The sequence below is a fragment of the Delphinus delphis genome, chromosome 2, assembly GCF_949987515.2.
Source record: "Delphinus delphis chromosome 2, mDelDel1.2, whole genome shotgun sequence".
Taxonomy (NCBI): domain Eukaryota; kingdom Metazoa; phylum Chordata; class Mammalia; order Artiodactyla; family Delphinidae; genus Delphinus; species Delphinus delphis.
In genome coordinates this window covers 38,449,302-38,470,464 of record NC_082684.1, presented here as the reverse complement: position 1 = coordinate 38,470,464, position 21,163 = coordinate 38,449,302, and the positions used below count along the sequence as shown (strand labels likewise).

General features: G+C 40.1%; 1 protein-coding gene across 4 annotated transcripts in view; it reads right to left on the bottom strand.

Annotated features, from left to right (window-relative positions):
* The window catches only part of PPP2R5E (protein phosphatase 2 regulatory subunit B'epsilon), a 153,549-nt gene that overhangs the window by 10,136 nt on the left and 122,250 nt on the right, over nt 1-21,163 (bottom strand). For all 4 annotated transcript variants that reach the window (XM_060004434.1, XM_060004435.1, XM_060004437.1 and 1 more), the window contains 7 exons: nt 11,175-11,305; nt 10,948-11,007; nt 9,857-9,965; nt 8,356-8,409; nt 8,203-8,253; nt 6,352-6,471; nt 1,722-1,849 (listed from right to left, as the gene is read on the bottom strand). In XM_060004434.1, coding sequence (XP_059860417.1) covers nt 1,722-1,849; nt 6,352-6,471; nt 8,203-8,253; nt 8,356-8,409; nt 9,857-9,965; nt 10,948-11,007; nt 11,175-11,305 — 653 coding nt within the window. The remainder of the gene's footprint in view (nt 1-1,721; nt 1,850-6,351; nt 6,472-8,202; nt 8,254-8,355; nt 8,410-9,856; nt 9,966-10,947; nt 11,008-11,174; nt 11,306-21,163) is intronic.

Sequence of the window (21,163 nt, the reverse complement as noted above, 5' to 3'; positions counted from 1 at the left end):
TTTTATTTTTAAAGTGATAATATACATAATTCATCAAAATCAAAGGCTGTTCCCATGGTAACAAATTTTATATATCTATAATTCATATTCAAAGATGATACCAAGCCTCTGTAAGCAGGGCAGTTTAATACGAGTTACGTCTCTAGTTGGGAGTTGCATCAGTCCATCCACTCCTTAGTCCCCTTGCTGACCCAATACACAGGCTGGTAAGGTAACTGGCAAGCTGGTGATGGCTGCTACTAGCTGTGGAATACTAAACAGCTAAAGAGCCAAACGGCTGCCTATGCTTATCAAGGGGAAGAATAAGCTCTTGGCAATGTGAGGACTCGGCCGTGACGGGCTTGGTATATTCAGACTCGAGTCTAAATAACACTGCCCTTTGCAAAACTACACGACATTACTTCCCTTTAGTGTGTTTCGAATACCATTGAAAAAGGCATTGGTAAAAGTTAGGCCATATAATAAACCCTGGGTTTGATGTTTCTAAAACATTTATAAGAAAGTGGACTTGCTGTGTTGCTTCTGCCCTGTGTCCATTAAAAGGGAAACTTATGGGGAACGACCTTCTCAAATAGGATGGGCAGTGATGGAGAAGAGCCAAATACAAGCTACTGAGCAGTTACAGACACTTGCTAGAACCACTCTCTAGGTTCTCAAGAGGCTATCTACATAATGAGATTTGTTTGCTAGCTCTTTATTCTTGTAAGTTTTAGTCATAAAAATTGACAAATGTGAAAAGTAAGAAATATGGTATTTTATAGTTGTATGTAAAACTTTTAGACAAACATACTACGAATATACTAAATTATCTCTAATTTTTAATGCCACATTAAATTTTCTTTCTATTCCACAGAGAAATATGTAAAGCTCTTCAAATACAGAATGCTTTAACTTTCATAAGACTAGAGGATAAACTCCTCTTTGAACATTTTAAAATGTTTTTCCCCCTAGAGAACCCATATAGTGACTGAACTGGTTTTTAAGAAATGGATCTTGTTAAAATGCAAATCAGTTCAGAGCACTTCCCTTCTTACAACTCTTTAGTGTTTCCTTATCATCCAGTGGGTGAAGACTCACGTGGGCACCACTCCACTTTCTAACCCTACCTTCCAGCAACCTCCCCAAATGACCTTGTGCTTCAGCCCTCCCAAATTCACAGGTCTCAGAACACGACAGGTGCTTCTTACCTTTTTGTGCCTTTTTGATGTGATGGGTAGACCCACTATCTGAATGGACTTCTCCATCCCATCCACCTGCCAAATTCTTTTGAGATTCAGTTTGAGCATCATCACCCTAGCAATATCCACAAACTTCTCCTCTTGATCCAGAGCATCCCCAAAATACCTCAGCTACCTTCACAGACAGGTCAAGAAGCCCTCAAGTAAACAGATATCTGAATATAACAGCACTTAAAATACTGTTTTATAAAATATCTGTTTATTTGTGGGTCTCCCCAACCAGTCAGTGAATTTCTAAAATGTAGGGATTTTATCTTTTCACATATCTATCTTCAGCATCAAGCACAACATCTGACGCAGAGCATACATGCAAGACATTTTATTAAGCAAAAGAGAAGGAGGGAGGAAGAGAGGCCAAAGGAGTGGGGAGAGAGAGAAGGAGGGAAGGAGGGATGGAGGGAGGGGGGAGGGAAGAAGGAAGGAAGCAAGGAAGGAAGGAAGGGGAGGAGGGAGGGACGGAGGGGGAAAACTGTGGAAACCTACGGATTCCAATGTTCTTTTGAAATCCTATAAAGACTGGAAAACATGATGGGAAGGATGACATTAGAGTTTTCTTCTATCAAACTCATGATGTATTCATTATTCCAATAATAGAGTGCCCTTTCTGCCACCTTTGAGAAAAGAAAAATAAAATGTTAAGAGAGAAAGATAAAACAAAATTATAATCTCTTCAAACAAAAGTATTTTAAGATGATCTTAATATCATTCAATCAAGTATAAAATTAAATGTTGATCACACTTTACATTTTTGTGGGTTTAAAATCTTTCAGAAAGTTCCGAAGTGGTTCATCAATTTGGGGATGAAAAAGAAGTTTTCCTACCTACTTATTTATATTCTCCTTTAACAATGCCCATTTAATCTGATTCCACATTTTCCCTACACAGCTCGCAAGCTCCAGACACCCTCACCCTACTTCTATGTGCTACACTGTTTTCCCCATCACTTTAATCCCCTTCTTGGCTCACCTCTTTCATCCCGCACACTGTAGATCAACCACAAGGTGCAGCGCGTGGCTGGCCTTCAGTCAGTAGCTGCTGAAGAAAAGCCAGCTGCCCATCCCTGCAGAGCAGGCGCATTTGCTAAGCACCTCCTATGGCCAGGCACTGTGCCCACCCTGCAGGCAGAATGTGTCATCCTTACCACCATCCAAGGAGTGGCAATCACTGTACAGAAGAGGGCACTGAGGTTCAGAGAGGCTGGGAACCTGGCCACAGTCACACTGCTAGTCAATGATAAACTGGGATGTGAGTCTAGTGCCCAGACTCTTTCCGGAGTTCATTTCTGGTCCCTGCCTTTGAACTGGGTAAGCCAGGAGGAAGTCACTCAGTTTAGGACTCAGGGATACTGGCTGTACATACATTCGCTTGCTATCTCAGACCCCTTTTTTCGGACTGCCACATTTATCAACTGACTCTCTGAATTCAGAGGAAGCCCTCAAAAAAAAATCTAAAAAGTAATCTAAAATAACAATAATAATTTCAATAAACCAAAGTCTCAAAAAAATAAAAAATCTAAAAACCTCTAAAAAGAGTAGTTATATGGGGAAAGGGAAAAAAGAGCAGCTTCTTTTATTCATACAGATTAAGAAATTATGTTTTAATTAAATAAATTTAAATTTAACTTAAATGTAATCATTTAATTTAATAAAATGGTACAACCTGTGCCCACCAATAGACTCTGGGAAATTAGAACCTTTCCATTTACATTATTCAATTTGGTTCACAAAAAATTCCTGGGTCTCATAAGGCACTAGACACTCAAGAGTACAAAGAAAATAATTCACTATTATTGAATGTTTACTATATGCCAGGCACTGTGGTAAGTGTTTCACTTACATATTTTCTCATTTAATCCTCACAACCAACACACAGAGTAGGTACCATTATTTCTATTTTGCAAATGAGGAAACTGAGGCTCAGAGGAGATAAGCCATAGCCTCAAGGTCACATGGCTAGCAAGTGACAGACTCCTAAGTCCCTGCTTAACCTCTTCACTCTATCATCCCTATGGAGCTCGTGTGCTGGTAGGGAAAGGGGGTTCCACGATCCCCAATCCAACATGAACTGTGATAGATGCTGTATCAGATCTAGAAATAAAGAGCCAGAGGAAAGAGCAGAAAGAACAATCCAGATGACTCGGGGGAGAGGAAGAGGGGCAGAAATGTACCATAGGCCATAGCATCTAAGCTGGGCTTTGAAGGATGAAGGAAAGAAGCCAAAGGAATTACAGGAAAGGGGGGCAGAGGCACCAACATGGACAATGTGTCTAGAAACATGAGGCATACATGTGGCTGAGGCAGGTAGAGCACAAGGCAAGGAAAGGGCAGGGTGAAGAGGAGGAATAGGCATGAGGCTGTTCTGAAAACAACCCATAGGAGAAATTTTTAAAGAGACCACAAGAGGATGCTAGTAAAGGCAGAGAGACCTAGGCTTTTCCTATATCCAACTATGAGTCTAATATTTACCTGCTACTTAATGCTAATAAGTATCCTAAGCTCTATGTATCTATTCACCAATATGTAAAATCACTTACAGAAAGAAAGTCAGTATCCAGCAAAGCCCTTTAAAGAGGAAAGGCACTGCTTATGCAAAGTGAAAACTAGCATGTCTGACAGCAGGACAGAACCACTACTTTCCTGGGACCCACTGTCTTCCTGCACACACACAGTGCAGTGTCTCTAGCTCAGAGCCTTCTAACCCCAATGCCTCACCTGGGCAAGTAGTGAGCGGCATCTGACTACACAGAGTGACACTCGATAAATGTTTGTTGGATGAACCAATGAACACTCAATTAATGAACAAAGAACTTCTTTACTCTCCTTCTTTCTTTTGTTCTCAGTTTTACTTCTGTCAAGGAATTTAAATTTTTTTTCCTTCTGCTATGGACTGAATTGTGTTCCCGCTCCCCTACCTCCATCTCCGTCTCCCCCTCCTGCAGGAAATCCAAATGCTGAAGCCCTAACCCCTAGTATGAGCGCATTTGGAGATAGGAGTTGATTAAGGTTAAATGAGGTCATATGGGTGGGGCCCTAATACGATAGGCTTGGTGGCCTTATACGGAGAGGAAGAGAGAGATTTCCTTTTCTTTCCTCAAGCATGCAGGAGGGAAAGGCCATGTGAGGACACAGTGAGATGTGCAAGCCAGAAAGAGCCCTCAGAGAAGCATAACACACTGGCACTCGGATCTCAGACTTCCAGTCTACAGAACTATGAGAAATCAATTCCTGTTGTTTAAGCCATACAGTGTGGGGTGTTTTGTTATGGAAGCCTGCTGCAGTCTAAATGTTTGTGTCCCCCCAAAACTCCTATGTTGAGATCCTAACCTCCAAAGACGATGGGATTGGTACCTTTTAAAAGAGGCTCCCAAGAGCTCCCTAGCCCCTTCCACCATGTGAGGATACAGCAAGAAGTCTGCGACCCAGAAGAGAGCCCTCACCCAACGCTGCTGCCACTCTGATCTCAGACTGCCAGCCTCCAGGACTGTGAGAAAAAATGTCTGTTGTTTATAAGCCACCAGAGTCTGTGGTATTTTGTTAGAGTAGCCCTAAGACACAGCCCTAGCTAATTATGACAGTCTGTCTCCTTTCTAAGCTTCTGAGCTTCATCTAAGGCTTCCTGGTGGTACTCATTTGAGAAGAGAGTCCCACTCTTTGCCCTCCATTACCACAAACACATGATAAAAACTGAAAAATAAGGTAAACAATCCAGATATTTGAGCACCACAGGCCATGTGTAATATGTAAAACATGTACATAGTGTCCCGCATTTTTAAAAAAATCTAGACGTGTCATATCATCTGAAGGTAATGGTTCATGTAATGGTTTCTACTCTTTTTTTGTTTTTTTGGCTTTGTGGTACAATTGCAAAGTTGTCATAAGATCACTGACTTGACACACTAAGATGTCTTTAGGTCAAAAATTAAAACAACAACTACAGCCAGTGTCTCTAACTGTGCAGGATAATGACAGCTCAGAGAAAAGTCCACCATCAAGTCCCCCATGTTAGCAATGGGGATCTGTGCTGCCAAATACAATCTGAACAGTCTCTTCAAATCAACAGGCAGTATATAAAGAGTCAGTTCTCTAGGTCTGTGACTTGGACCTTTGGTGAGACAGCCAAAGTATAAAACCTAACGTGTTTCACCCAAGATCAGCTTCTTCTCTCCAGTGTGGGTCCCACAGCACTGCTAAAATGTCCCCAGTCGAGAAAAGGGTTGCCCAGGCTCACCCTCCCTGTGTTCTCCCAGAGCGGCCACAAGGAGGCAGACTGGTGCCACAGGAAGGGCACGGGCTTTCACCAGGAGCGACGCCTATGTGACTCCCCACTCCCTATTAACTGGGGAACTTGAGCAAATCATTCTCTGAGCCTCATTTTTCTCATCTAGAAAGTGGGGGGAAAGCCTCAGAGGATAATTTGAAGTTTAGGAGTAACGTATGTAAAACATCTAGCACAGTATAGAATATCAGCATTCCCTTTTTCTTTTAAGTTTTATTCAGCATTCTCTCTTACACACTATAGGAGCCCTACCAGTCCACCTCTTATTCAGTCCTTTTACTTGACACATGTTATTTTACCACTTTGAGGGTCAGTGTTTACACCTGTAAAAATCATAATGCCCTCCTTGCAGAGTGGTCATGAGAATTCAAGTTACTGGACAGAAAGCACCATCACAGCGGCTGTCATGTAGCAAGTGTTCAAGATGAAGGTGGTGATTACCAAAAGTATTGTTATCGTGTGAAAAATCAGCCAATAAAAACAACAGGTAGGGCTTCCCTGGTGGCGCAGTGGTTGAGAGTCCGCCTGCCGATGCAGGGGACAGGGGTTCGTGCCCCGGTCCAGGAAGGTCCCACATGCCGTGGAGCGGCTGGGCCCGTGAGCCATGGTCGCTGAGCCTGCGCGTCCAGAGCCTGTGCTCCGGCACAGGAGAGGCCACAACAGTGAGAGGCCCGCGTACCGCAAAAATAAATAAATAAATAAAACAAAAAAACCCCACAACAGTTAGGGTCCATTACATTAGTTAGTGTCCATTACATTTCTTTCAATACCAATGAAACTTCACCAAAATAATACATGTTTTATAAGCCACTCTGGCTCACGCCCTCTTATTACTAACCTGAAAATGGGGGCTAGAGACACACTTGGCAATTTGTTTAAACAAAGGTTCTTGGATTTTAACAAACTGTGAAGGTTCAATCACATCCAATATTTCTTCCAGCTCCCCAAGGAACATAACCTGGAAGTGCAGGCAAAACACAAAGTGTCAGGTGCTTGATTAAAAAATCCATATGGACAAAGAGGAATAATGAGCGTTTTGCACAGTTTTAATATAATGAAAATTTATACATAAAACCAAACATGAACAAAACAAATCAGGGTTTAACTTATGTTAGATGTTCATTTCACAAGGAATTCGCCAGAGAGTACTTGTTAAGAACAAATTCCCTACGGCATTGAAAATGTGATTCTATTTACTTTGGAAAAAATACTCCATGTGCTACATCTATTATACAGAATGAGGGGTACTTACACACTGCAGCAGGGCCCTGGGAAACGGGACTATCCCTTTGGGGCTCTCCTCCCCTCCTCCATATTTTTAAAACAGTGGGCAAGTGGCCCTCCGGCACGATGGACAAAGCTCACAGCGGCAGCACACGCAGACATTTGCCAAACATTTAGAGCCCCTGCTATGTGCTAGGCGCTCCTCTAAGAGACACCAGTTCGCAGAACACACAGAGTCAGAGAGACAGACGAGGAGGTTCAGCCACACACACACGCCACTTTAAACCCCTCAGCACACACGGACCCAATCTCCACACTTACACACATATACATATGAACACACTCACTCGCTACAGAGCACAATGAATCTTGTGACCTCAGTACCATCTGCCTCCAAAACCACAGCTTTTAGATCACAAAATGGAGTCAAATCAATAGTAGGGTCACTCGTTTCCAATATAATGGAAAACTGACAGAGAAGTTAAAACCACTTTCCTATTTAGGCATGAAGAAATAACTGCCTAGAAAAAAAAGTAAGCCTGCAATTAAAGTACAAAACATGACGTTTTCGTATCTTGAGATGCATCTGGGTAGCAATGCATAGTTTAATCTTACCTAACAGGTATTAAGAAATTAGATGATTTTCTGAAAATGTGTAAAGTAGGGTTTTGGAGAATTGTAGCTGATTTGAGAAGGAGGGTGTTTCTGTTAAAAGCGAAATATAGTCGAGCCTTGCCATTTGTTGAGAAACATTCTGAAGTTCTTCCAAAATACTCTCCAAATGAAAAACTAACAGCTGACCTTTGTTTGTGGGCCATTTTCCATATGGTTTCTAACCTTTCAGAAAAGTGGGTGCAGATCTGGTGCCCAGCTAGGCTCACCGCGAGGCTAAGAGCTTCACTTCCTCCACGGAAACCTCACACAGCACACGCTCACTTAGGTCTTGGCAAAAGTACAAATGATTGTAGATCAGAGATTTCCAGGGCCACTTGTGAACAGTTGAAACTAAAGGTCTGTAATATATTTTAAGATTGTGCACAGTAAGATCCCACCTACATGATGCCTTAAAGTAGGTATTGGGGCAGCTTGCTGTAGCATCTATCAACAGTGACAGGAAAACCTTCATATTATGTAGGTGGTCACTAGGAAGGGGACATCAGTAGAGCTAGACAGTTGGACACATGACTGGGGTCTGCCTTGGGCTTACCCAGGGCTGAGCAGCCCAGGGTAAAAGCCCAGGGTTCAGGCATCAGGGAGGCAGGTTGTGGCCTAATCACCTGTACTTAGCATACCCAGGTAGGCTACTTAACCTCTAAATAGCAGTTTCATAACTAGTAAAATGAGAATATTTACAGTCCTGCCTTGCTGAGTTACAATAAGGATTAGAGGAGATAATGCATTTTTACACACGCTTATTATCTCAGTGCTCTAGTAAGCTATTAACACACTGACATTGAGCACTTACCTCTTTTTGACTACATGTTTTGGGCCAAAATTTCATTAATCCCCTAATAACCTAAAATGAAAAGGAGAAAAACAAATTGCAGTTAATTTTCTTCTATACACCATGAAAAGTGGTCTTTCTGAAGTTTTTTGAAATTATGGAAAAAATACTTACTGGTTCTGTGAGTGAAGGATCTTTCTCCAGAAACTGTACTATGCAATATGCCAGCTGGAGAAACAAACAGACAAAAGACAAAATTGGAAATTCTATATACTCAGGGCTCAAAGATGTATTATTAAAAAGCCCTAAAAAGTTTCCAGAGTCTGGTTTTAATAACTTCACATTCAATTCATTTTTAAAATAAAATATATATAAAGCAAAATATGAAGCTACTTTTTCAAGCCAAAGATTGACACTAACAAGGCTCCAGGGAAATTTTTTAAAAAAGAATATTGGGACATGAAATATTCAGCTAATGAAAAGCAGAGGTGAAACAGCACATCCAGTACATTCTGAAAGTACCTCATCTACATATAGTTTGAGCTACATCTCATGGGCTTCTCTTCTCTCTGCTGGAACATCAACAGTACTGGGGTTACTGTGGTTCCAGAAGAGCCCTATATGAGAAGCAGGTACTTATTAAAAACATTGCTGGTGGCATGAAATGGCACGCGCACACGGAAGCAGCTTCATGGAAAGATAAAAGGTTGTACCTGCCACAGGTAGAGCCCTGGACAAACACGAAGAGTTCTACATCTGATGCTAACTCATCGAGGTAAGAATTTGTAAATGATCATGAAGTGTGATATCCTATTTCAAACACTAGAGACAAGATCTGCAAAAGGGCTCGTAAAGATTCTTGGACAAGAAATCCACCCTTGCGAAACAACATTTTGATGGTGTTCTAAATTAGAAGCATATGGACTAATTTTTCCTCGAAACACAGCATTTCACATTTAAAGAGGAACACCACTCTGAAAAATGTGTTACATTTTTATGCAAACTCAAAACATTCCCATTGCAAGGAGGAGGGCGTCAGAGGTTTGAACTGGTAAAATTAAAATGCCACTAGATCATTTATCTACCTCCTACTGACATGCTTACCAGGCAAGGCAGTTTTAGCAGGGAAATTAGAGTGGGGACTAGACAGGGTGTGCTTTTTAAAGTAATGGAGACTAAAAATAAAAGTAAGTGAAAATACTGATTGATTTGTTTACTTGTGAGAGTGTTATTTGTATATAGAAAGTGAGAAAGAAATGGTGGATGAACTAGAAGAGGGGGCAAAGGGCAAGGATAGACTAATGCAAAATGAGGATGAGCTAAAAGATTCAAGAACATCCCAAAATGATTACACATGTCCAAAGGTACAAATCTGAAAAGCCCATTACATTTTATTATATGCAACCTGTTCAGTATATAATTGTGTGAACTTGGGCAAGTATCTAAGTTCTCTCTGTAAAATGATATGATTAAACAAATGCTTCTCCCACTTGAAAAATATTCCCATGATACTCCTATACATAGGAAAATATATACACATTTTTATTTGCCTTGGGGAATATTTTAAACTTTAACAAGCGTTTTGTTTGTGTAAATTAAGTAAATAACAATATCAATGAAACACTGGGTTTACAAACTTTATTTTGCTTCCAAAAGTAGTTGTACAAAATTCTACCTGGGCATGGAAGAGTGATAAGCTCCTCACAGTGTGTAAAGGGATCAACACTTTCACCAGAAACTGTTTGTGTTCTGCCTTAAGAGGTAAAGCAAAGCCATTGATAATACTAGGAAAAAGAAAAGAGACATGAATCAGCAATGTTACCACAACAAGCTAAAATTGAGACACTGTTCTTGTGAGATTAGGTTAAATCTTAATCAGTTTATGTTTAGTCCAGAACAACCCAAAACCCACCCCAGTGGCATTCAAGACTTCTTAGTTGCTTTAAAGAATATCTTTAAGTAGGAAGGAAATTTAAAAGAAGGAAATTTGCTTCTGATCTCCCAGCAAAGGCTCCTGAGATCTCACACCTAGTTGGATAGTTCCCAAAAGCTTTTGTATCAACAACTCTGTATTTTTCCTTCCCTCTTTTCCTTCCCCAAATAATCGCCTGCCTTGCTCACTCATGACCCTTTCCATTTCCAGACATCATTCCTTCCCGTTCCTGAAATTGGCCCAGGCCAAGATTACCCCTGGGTAAAGAGCCCAACTATGGGAAGTCCCAGAGAGAACTGTGTGACTCCACCTTCCCTCTCTCCTCATATTATGAGGAGAGACTAAGTAATCACATCGTCCAGTTACATTAGCTCTCTTGTGTGTAGAAACCCACACAACAGCTGTCTGTTTCCAATTCATTCCACTACTCCAGGCAGCAGCTGTTCAAGAACTTGACTTGGGTACATGGACTCTTTGAAAATGGCAATCTTTCTAACTTATTATAAACTTACTTTCAAAAATTATGGCAGAGGAGAGGTAGCCTAGAAACGAAACTGACAAGAATAAGATGTAACTGGCCTGACTGCAATTAGACGAATACTGAATAAACTGTTAGCTCTTTCAGTCATTCCAAAAAAATAGCAATTCATAATTATGGAACAAGGGAAACACAAAACTGTGTCTTGTAGAGTCAGCTGGGAAACATGCTATAAGCACAGATGAGACCCGACGTACATACAAGCAAGGGATTTGGGGTAGCATTTCCCTGTGCCACCTGAACCTGTCACAACGACATTCACCTGAGATTAGCAATGAGATAAAAATGTGCTTACCTTCCTAATATTTCCAGCAGTTCAGCTACACCATTGAAGTGTTCTGTTTCATAAACAAACCTAAAAAGAGACAGAAAAGAAGAGGGGAGGGGAGGGGAGGAGAGGAGATAAAAGAAAAAGAAAAAAGAGAAAAAGTCAGTACACTATGGTCAAATATTTGAGGTTTACTTAATACTTCTATAAAACCACCAACTTTGCTTCTCCTTCTCCCCCCACCCTCCACTTACCTTAGAAAAATATTGTTAATCTGTTTTCGGATAAATGCTCTAAGACCAAGAAACTTGCCATAAATTCTGTGTAAGACTGTTTTTAAGTAGTCCCGTTCCCGTGGGTCTTCGCTGTCAAACAGCTCCAAAAGCTGTTGTAAATAAAAGACAGTGTCGCTGTCAAAAGCAGTTTCAGAAAAGGATTTGGGAATTCTGCCACTCACTTAAAATCCCTTCCTTCCTTCCTTCCTTCCTTCCTTCCTTCCTTCCTTCCTTCCTTCCTTCCTTCCTCCCTCCCTCCCTCCCTCCCTCTCTTCCTTCCTTCCTTCCTTTCTCCCTCCCTCCCTCCCTTCCTTCCTCAAAAAATTATTGAAAATCTATTATGTGCCAGGCACAGTGCTAGTCTTTGGGAATACAGTGATAAATAAGTCAGACAAGGGTAGCTTATACTCTAGAGAAGATATACACAATAATAACAATCATAATAATCATAATAATAGGTAACACATATACAGCACTTAGTATGATCATCAGGCAATTTTCTAAGCAATCTGCTTATATTAATACTCCCTATGAGGTAGTCTTACTCCCATTTTCAGAAGAGGAAATTGGGGCAGAGAGATGCTAAGTAACTTGCGCATGGTCTCAAGCAGTAGAGCTGGGATTTGAACCCAAGCAGTTGAGACCCTAGAGTCCATTACCTCAATCACCGCAATTCTATACAATAAGCCATCTACTGAGCTTATGTTCCAAATATATAGTTAAGCTTTCAGCTCTGCCAGAGCATTCAAGTAAATTTAGATAACCCACACCAAAGCAAGCATCAGAGTTCCCAACAATACTGGCAATGTTCTCTTTCTAGATCCTGGCTCTTATTACATGGGTGTGTTCACCACTGAGGTAAACACTTACGATTTCCATATGTACGTTATACATGAATAACATTATTTTTAAGTTCCCAATCATTTGTAATCTAAAGGCAATAACTGAATCCTGATAAGATCCCATCTTATCAGAATTGAAAACATATGTCAACACAAAAACTTGTACATGAATGTTCACTGCAGCATGATTCATAACAGCCAAAAAGTGGAAATAACCCCAACGTCAACTGCTGCAAAGTGTGCTTGCAGTGGAATATTATTCAGCCATAAAAAGGAATGAAGTAAAAAATATGTTACCACATGGATGAACCTCTCAAACATCATGCCAAGTGAAAGAAGCCAGACACAAAAAGGCCACATATTGTATGATTCCATTTATGTGAAATGTCCAGAATAGGCAAATCCAGAGACAGAGAGCAGAACGAGGAGTGGCTGCTAATGGGTAGGCTGTGTCTTTGGGAAATGATAAAAAGTGCTCTGCAATCATATAACAGTGATGGTTACACAACTCTGTGGAATATATTAAAAAACATCAAATTGTAAACTTTAAAAGGCTGAATTCTATGGTATATGAATTATATCTCAATAAGGCTGCCTTTTGTTTTTTTTTTTAAACAATAGTGGGCAGGTTCCTCTAGCTGAAGAACAAACTTGGAGACTGGTCTAAATTTTACTGAGTTCTTCATACCTTCATTATCATTGCAATAAAACAAAACTCATAGTTCTAATGTTGACTTCATAGCAAAACATTTCAAGAGCATATAGAGAGCATACAAATGAAGAGACTACCTTAATTACCAAAAAGAGCTATCAGGACAGACTAAAGCATGATTTCAAGTGATTAAGACTGAGGTTGAGACCGACAGCAGAAGAAGGCAGTGGGCAGTAATCAAATAAATCATCTACTTTGGTGCTTTTCTTTGAACAAAAGACAGAGTTACAGACAAAAAAAAAAAATCCCTTTACATAATGGCAGAAAGCACAAACTGAAGAATAGTCTTCAAAACTGGGCAGTGAGACAGACAAAATTTTTGACTGTACAATGTCATGCATCCATTCAAACAATGACTGTTTCAAATGAGTATGTCGCCAGTCACTGGGCAAGGTGTCAGGGATACAATGATGAGCAACACTGCTTTTACAGAGCCTAACGCAATGAGGGATACAGGGGAATAAGCAGCATGGTAAGTGGCTCAGGATACTATATAAATACATAGCAGACACATCTACTCTATTTGGGAGAAGTGGAGTGATCAGGGAAGGCTGCTATAGGAAGTGACATCCATGAAGAAATTAGGAGTTAGAGGTGAAGGAAGTGTTCATGGCAGATTCAATAACACATACCTTCACCAGCGGCCTATCTAAACAGAAGATGTGGTTAAAATACCTGCCATCTCTCTGCCTACTTTGTCATGCAATCAATCAACCAGTCAATCAGTCAATCTCCTAGAGAATGGACTTGAGGTTATGGGGAGGGGGAAGGGTGAGCAGTGACGGGGCGAGAGAGAGTCATGGACATATACACACTAACAAACGTAGTAAGATAGATAGCTAGTGGGAAGCAGCCGCATGGCACAGGGATATTGGCTTGGTGCTTTGTGACAGCCTGGAGGGGTGGGATAGGGAGGGTGGGAGGGAGGGAGACGCAAGAGGGAAGAGATATGGGAACATATGTATATGTATAACTGATTCACTTTGTTATAAAGCAGAAACTAACACACCATTGTAAAGCAATTATACCCCAATAAAGATGTTAAAAAAAAAAAAAAATCAGTCAATCTCTGCATGCACCAGGGATTGTCCTCTTTGCTGCGCGCATGCACGCGTGCACACACACACGAACAAACTTGGAGTCCACAGGAAAGCAATGAGCAAGTCAACTACACATTTCCACAAGAAATGGTCTAAGAAAGAAAGATGTGAACGCTATGGGCAAAAAAGGCCCCACCGGCTCAGTATCTCTTATCTAATGCCTGCATAAAATGACAGAAGATTTCTAACCTACTCATTCCATTCCTTGTTAATAGAAATAATTATCCTTTGAGTTCTATTTTTTTAGTTGGTTTCTATTTTCAAGTGTTGTAAAAGGGCTTAATGAGTAATTTGCAACTAACGTAGGAGAAGGTTTGAGGGGGTGTACTTTTAGCAAAACTTGAATCAACCATGCTTATGTACTGTTAATCCTTTTTTTTTTTTTTTTTTGCAGTACGCAGGCCTCTCACTGTTGTGGCCTCTCCCATTGCGGAGCACAGGCTCCGGACGCGCAGGCTCAGCGGCCATGGCTCACAGGCCCAGCCACTCCACAGCATGTGGGATCCTCCCGGACCGGGGCACGAACCCGTGTCCCCTGCATTGGCAGGCGGACTCTCAACCACTGCGCCACCAGGGAAGCCCTGTACTGTTAATCTTTAAGAGTTTAATGAACACATAATAATTAAACAAAAATTATTTAACTAATGTTTCCATTAGGTCCTCAAAGAAAATGTATTACCAGGCCCCTAACCTGAGTGAGTTTTAAAGCCACAAATATTATATATTCTATGTTCTTTGAGAAAGATGAATTGCAGTATATAAACTAATTTTCTGCTGCTCTACAGAACACACTCTTGATGATTTCATGATGTATGAGACAAAAGAAAAGGTGGAACAGTGCACAGGCCCAAACAGAGGAGAGAGTGGGATGAGCTCTAATTTCCAAAACAAAGTAATATTTGTGTGCTTAGTCATATATACACTTCAAACACTCCCCACAAAAAAAAAAGCAATGAAAAACATAATCCAGTATTTGTAAATGCCTAGGTAGACTATGCTCCCTACAATGTAACAGGCAACTTGTTGTCAAAGAAGCGAAGCTGGAGTTTCCAGGGTGATTACAGAGCGAAGACAGACCTGTCAACATGCTGTCTCCTAGTTTACAAAATCAGCCTTCCTGAAACTAACAGACAGTGATGAACTGCCTAGTGATTTAGCCAAAGAACCTCCCCTGAACCTCATAATAAATCTACAGTGAAATTAAAAGGGCAAAATGAAAAAGGTAGTTAGGGTCTTTCAGTTAGACTTGGGAGATTGAACCTCTCTCCTCTTGAACACTCCCTGAAGTGAGAGTAAAAAGAATAAAAATGGAAGAAATCCATGGGGCAGAAAGGATTGGAGAGAAGATTAGGCAAATTTGCACATCTCTCAAAGATGGAAAGTAGATGGCAAGGGGTAACTATCTTAGGTTTCCTCTTTCTCCACTCTGCTAAATGTTTTTCCATTCTGCCAGCAGGGAGGGACGCCAACAAGAAGCAAGCCAATTCACACCAGGGAACCCTTAAAAGGCATAAGAATTGAAGGCACCAGATATATTTGATGTCAAGGGTGTGAGGAGCTAGAAACAGCAGAACTGACTGAAAGCCTGGAGAAAGAGTAACAAGACCTCCCAGATCCTCTGTCCCATGCAGTGTACTGAAGATTGAAAATCAAGGTCTGGAGGGAATAAATGAGTAAGTCTCTAGTCTTGGGGATATCAGATATAGCTAAAGTAAAACAGTTATTGAAAATAATGGGATTTAATAAAATTCTGCATGCTGAAGAACATGACCTTTGCCAGGCCCTTCCCTGACTAAGCTCTCAATTCTGACTGAGGCAGGAGATTAGACGGTCCCTTTTTGGGGAAATTGACAGCCTCAAGAGGAAAACACCTACAGATATACTAATATTTGAAGGTTTCTCAATGAAATGGCAAGGCCTCTGCCTAATGTGCCAAGTGTCTCCCACTTACGCGTGTACACACACACACACACACACACACACACACACACACTCACACTCACAGACACAGGTTCTAGGAGGCTTTTTGTGTGTGTGTGTGGTACGCGGGCCTCTCACTGTTGTGGCCTCTCCCGTTGCGGAGCACAGGCCCCAGACGCGCAGGCTTAGCGGCCATGGCTCACGGGCCCAGCCGCTCCGCGGCATGTGGGATCTTCCCGGACTGGGGCACGAACCTGTGTCCCCTGCATAGGCAGGCGGACTCTCAACCACTGCACTACCAGGGAAGCCCTCTAGGAGGCTTTTTTTGGACTAACGTATAACTATGAATATTGTCAAAGATCACCAAACACTCTAACATAAAAGATAGAGACCAAAACAAACCATCATAAAGAACTCAGAGGAAATAGCCATACTGCAAGGAGCAGAAAAAAACTGCAAAAAATGAACCTATAACATCCCCAGAAATAAACAAATCTACTAGATACTTGAAACAAAATCAGAATGTTATTACAGATGAATACTCAGAAAATAAAATAGAGCTTTTGGAAATTCAAGATGTAACAGAAATAAAAGTTTCAGAAGGACTGGCGCGTTAAAATGAGCAAATCTATGCTGAAAGTATAACCAAACGATGAAGATTGTAACAGAAGAAAGAAGATAAGAAAACTAAAGGATCAATCCAAAAGGTCCAACACATGACTAACAGACATTTTAAATGGGTACAGAGACAGAGAAACAGAGAAAATAAAGAGAAGGAAATTATCTGAGAAATAATTCAATGTAATTTTCTAGGAAAAAAGGACATGACTACATGAGTTTCAATACAGATGAGGGCCATTATGTCCTCTGCACAATAAATGAACAAAGCACAACACTTTGAAGTTTCCGGACATTGTGGACAAAGAGTAGATCACAAAAGCTTACAGAGAAAACAGGTCACTATAAAGGATAAGGAATTCAGCTGGCACAGGCCTTCTCAACACCAACACTGAAAGCTAGAAGACAATAGAGCAATTCCTTAAAACCGCTGAGGGAGGATGGGCTCCAACCTAGAAATCCAAACCTAGCCAAAGCATCAACCAAGTATGTGGGTAGAATAAAGCCATTTTCAGAGAAGCAGGGCTCAAAACATTTACATCCCATTCATGCTTTCTTAGGAAGCATTTAGCGTATGTATCCCACCAAAACGAAAGAGAGGAAACCAAGGAAATAAAGACATAGTCCAGAAAAGCTAAGTCCCAGGATGGCCACTGCAGATACAGCCTAGAGAAAGCAACCAGTGCCAACTAGAGCAGGATGACTGGAGCTCCAGAAAAAAGGCCTCCAAGAGGAAAAAAAAAAAAAGACTAGTTATCAGCATGGGCCAGACTGGGAAGAGTTGTATGGTGCTCTCAGAGAACTAAGGGATATACTAATGACGACTACATAAGAAAGCAAGCAAGTGAAAAATAAGGCAACTACTAATTCTAGGGGTTAAAAAAAAAAAAAAGCCCTATAAGAGAAGAAATGTAATTATAGCATAATGTGTGTCTTGGCTCTGAACAACATATACACAGTCATACTAATGCAAACACTACAATTTGATTGAATTAAATTTTGTGACATAACTGCATTGGAAAGACATAGAGGGAGACATGCAGTGGCTTATAGTAGGAACAGATGAAAAACATCAACAAAGGGCAGTAAGAGTGCTCTTTAGAATTATGGAAATACATATGAGGAAACAGCTAGAAGACTTGAATGTGGTTACCTATAGGGAACGAGACTCTGGGTTGGGGAAGGATCAGGCAGGGCTTGCTATTTTTCTTTATAAACCATATGAGCAAAAGACTTGAAACAAAAAGCCCATTACCCTCTTCTACATAAAGAAGCAACTGCCCAGTGCTATTTCATGTAAAAAAAAGAGTAAATAATCAATGAAATTAGTATTCTCAATGTTTTAAACCAAACTAAAATCAGATCTCTACATGTCTGGCTTTGTTTTTCACTTAAGCTACTCTGCTAGGTGAAAAAAAATTATCTTCCTAATACCTTCATCTCGATCAAGTAATAAAGCACCTGGAGAAAACAGCCCAGAACCAAGAAAGAAGAGCCAGCGGCAGCGTGACTCCCATGAATGGTAACAACTCAAGAGGACCAACGTATGAAATGAACTGACCTATGGGCAACCACTGAGCGAGCACAGCGTGGACCAGGAATCAAAAGGTTGCACATTATAAGCTTCCAGCAGTTCTGACTTCAGGACCCCTATAACTCCGTATAAGCATTTCAAAGGTGTCAGTCATACAAACATGAACAACTCTGCCAAGTCACAGGCTTTTATTTCTCTCCTAATTTCAGCATTTTTCCTACAAAGTAGAAAAGTCCATTCTATTCTCCCTCAAGCACTTATTCCAACTGATTCAAGAAAACCCTGCGATTTAAATTTTTAATTCGGTCAGCATTTCAAGAAAGAGTTGCTATGGTACATAATGATGCACTTAGCGGGATACAGGCAGGGACTAGCTACATAATTTGTGGGCCCAGCGCAAAATGAAAACGTACTGCTCCTTGTTCAAAAAGTACTAAGAATTTCAAGACAGCAACAGCAAAGCGTTAAACCATGAAAAAGGTCCTTCTAAGCACAGGGCCCGCTGCCCCTGCACGAGTTCCTTGCCTACCAAGCTGGCTCTGGATGCAGAAGTCAGAGCAGTACAGCCCTTTTTTAAGGCTTTTGAGTTATAGTTGGACAGGATGGGATGGGGCAATTTATTGTTAACTGGTTATGTCTATCTGATAAAATTCCTGGTAGAAATAAACTCTCTAAAGTTTTATTTGCTATAGACTCTGAGAGAGAAATGTAAGCATTTTGACATATTCAAGGAACTTGTTTGGAAAATAGTTCTTTGTATTAGAGCTGAGATTCAAGGCCTCGTGAATTTTATTTCAGTTAAGAACCTAACATTTTTTCATGGGTTGGTTTTGTATCATGTCCAATTTGTCTTCAGTTTTTAAAACACAATAACAAAAGGTCACTTTTAAGGACAGGCTGGATGATTTGCATAATTTGCATGATAATTACAGTACCTTTCAGCTAAATATAACCACAAATGTGAAGTACAAATTACTAAGGAGCCACCTCCAGCAGTACATATGTTTACGGAGATGCTTGAATAGTACATCTCTTAGCAACCACTGACTACTTTTCAGACTTGCAGAGTGGTTGAACGCAGTCTTTAGAGATATGCTACTAAACTCTTACCACGACAATTCACCCAGTGACGTAATTCAAGGTTTGGCAATTCACTTTTGGTCTTGGGGGAGGGAAGTGTCATAAAGAAACCATTTTCTCAACCACCCTAATGCAGATGAAAATTATCTTTACTGGGAATAGACAAGGTTGTTTCCAAAGCCTAGGCAAGCCGACACACTTATAGCTAAGTTACCTAAGTCTAAAATCAACAACATTACCATGGACACAAGGGCACTATTTAATCAATCGACTAGCTTTGATAAGTCTCTGACAGCTTCCTTATGTAAAGACTTAGATTAAGTACATAAGAAGTGCTAAAGGTTATGTAAATCTAGATTTAACAAAAATTACTACGAAATTTAAACAAAGTAGTCCATTCTGAAATAAAAAAGAGCAAACCCTTCAAAGGTACAAGTCACTGACGATTTTGACTGGCCCATACAAAAATCTAGATTTCCAGGTTCTCTTAAAAAATCAGAAGAATCTAGCAACACTTGGCCCACTTAGCAATCAGCCAACAGTTAACAGGAACAGATTGGCAGCAGGGTCCGAGCTCTCTAGGTCACCACGGTTTCCATCAACTCCTTTCTGTTACACCCAGACTACTTCATTATGTATCACTTGTCTGGCCTCTGTAAAGATTTGAATGCGCTTTCCCTGGTTCTTACACACTAAAAAGTACATGCTCCTGGCACTAATTAAACATTTACTTCTAACACTGATTGGAAGAAATCAGTTGGTGAAGTGGAACTGATGAGAATTCAAGGACAAGAGACCATAGTTAACATCTTTAAAAATCCCAACAGCCCACGAAGAACAATATAAGCAGAGTCAAAAGGGTTTTTTGATTTTTTAGAATGGTAAAAGTTAGATTTCAAAAAATGGATAACATGCTAGGTAAGACATGACAGACTAACATCATGTAACTTCCTGGATTGAGGCTGTTCTAGAAAATAATGGTAAAGAAAGTCTTAAAAACAAGAACTGATCCTAATAAAGATAGTAGTGACAGCAGCAGTGTAACATTTACTGAACAGTTACTATTATCAGGAATTGTTCTTAGTGCTTACATACGTATACACATATTAAATCTGCACAAGAACCTTACAACATAATTACTATCATATAATGGATATTTTGCATCTACTTTCCAGATGAGGAAACTGAGTCATACAGCAGTTATATAACTTGCCCAAGGTCATGCACTAAAAAATGGTAGAGTCTGAATCCAAACCAGTCTATACACTTAACCACTAATCTATATTGCTTCCTGCTGAGGAATTAAAAAGAGAGGTATTGAAAGAGGCCCTCGAGGCAACACAAGAAGCTTGCCACTGAGCTTCAGACTTTAAAAGGACATGCACAAATGATAAAAGGAAGGAAATACAAAAAAATGTTAAGTATAAAAGAATGGCATAGTCTTATAAAACATAGTCTTGGGAAGATTAATGAACAGAATCAGCTGAGTTTTACAAAAATGCAAGGCAACAAAATGAGAATGTAGCTGTAGTTGAAATATTTTGACTATTCTTATTGATTATAACATACATGTTCACTATTTAAATGCAAAAAATAGAAATTAGAAAGTAAAGATCATCACACATAATCACACCCCACCAGACAATTAATAAAAACGTGGTGTATCTCCTTCCAAAATTTTTAGTGCAGAGACAAACATTCCTTTTCCCTAAAATAACAGACTCAGGTTCAAAATATCATACTGTTCCATAATGTGCATGCTTCACTTAAAAACAGATCATGTGTAGCTCTATCTCATTCTTTTTATAGCCTGATGAATATTTCCTTAAATGAATGTCCACAGCTTATTCAACCAACCCCTACTGAAGAACTTTTAAATTGTTTCCAATTTTCTAATAATCATTGACAATGATACATTCAATAACCTTGTACATATTGCTTGGTGTACACATCTACTTCTCACGGAATTGCTCAGTCACAATCTAAGTCAATAGAATTCTATCAGATCTCCTCTTCAGAGCATTATACCAATTTAATATATATGTATGTAGGTAGGTATCTATCTTATCTACTTATTCATATATTTTTATGAGTTTTATAGCATACTAAAAAGGGTCTTTTCCACCCAAGTCTCTACTATGTTCCAGTCTCCTGTACCCATA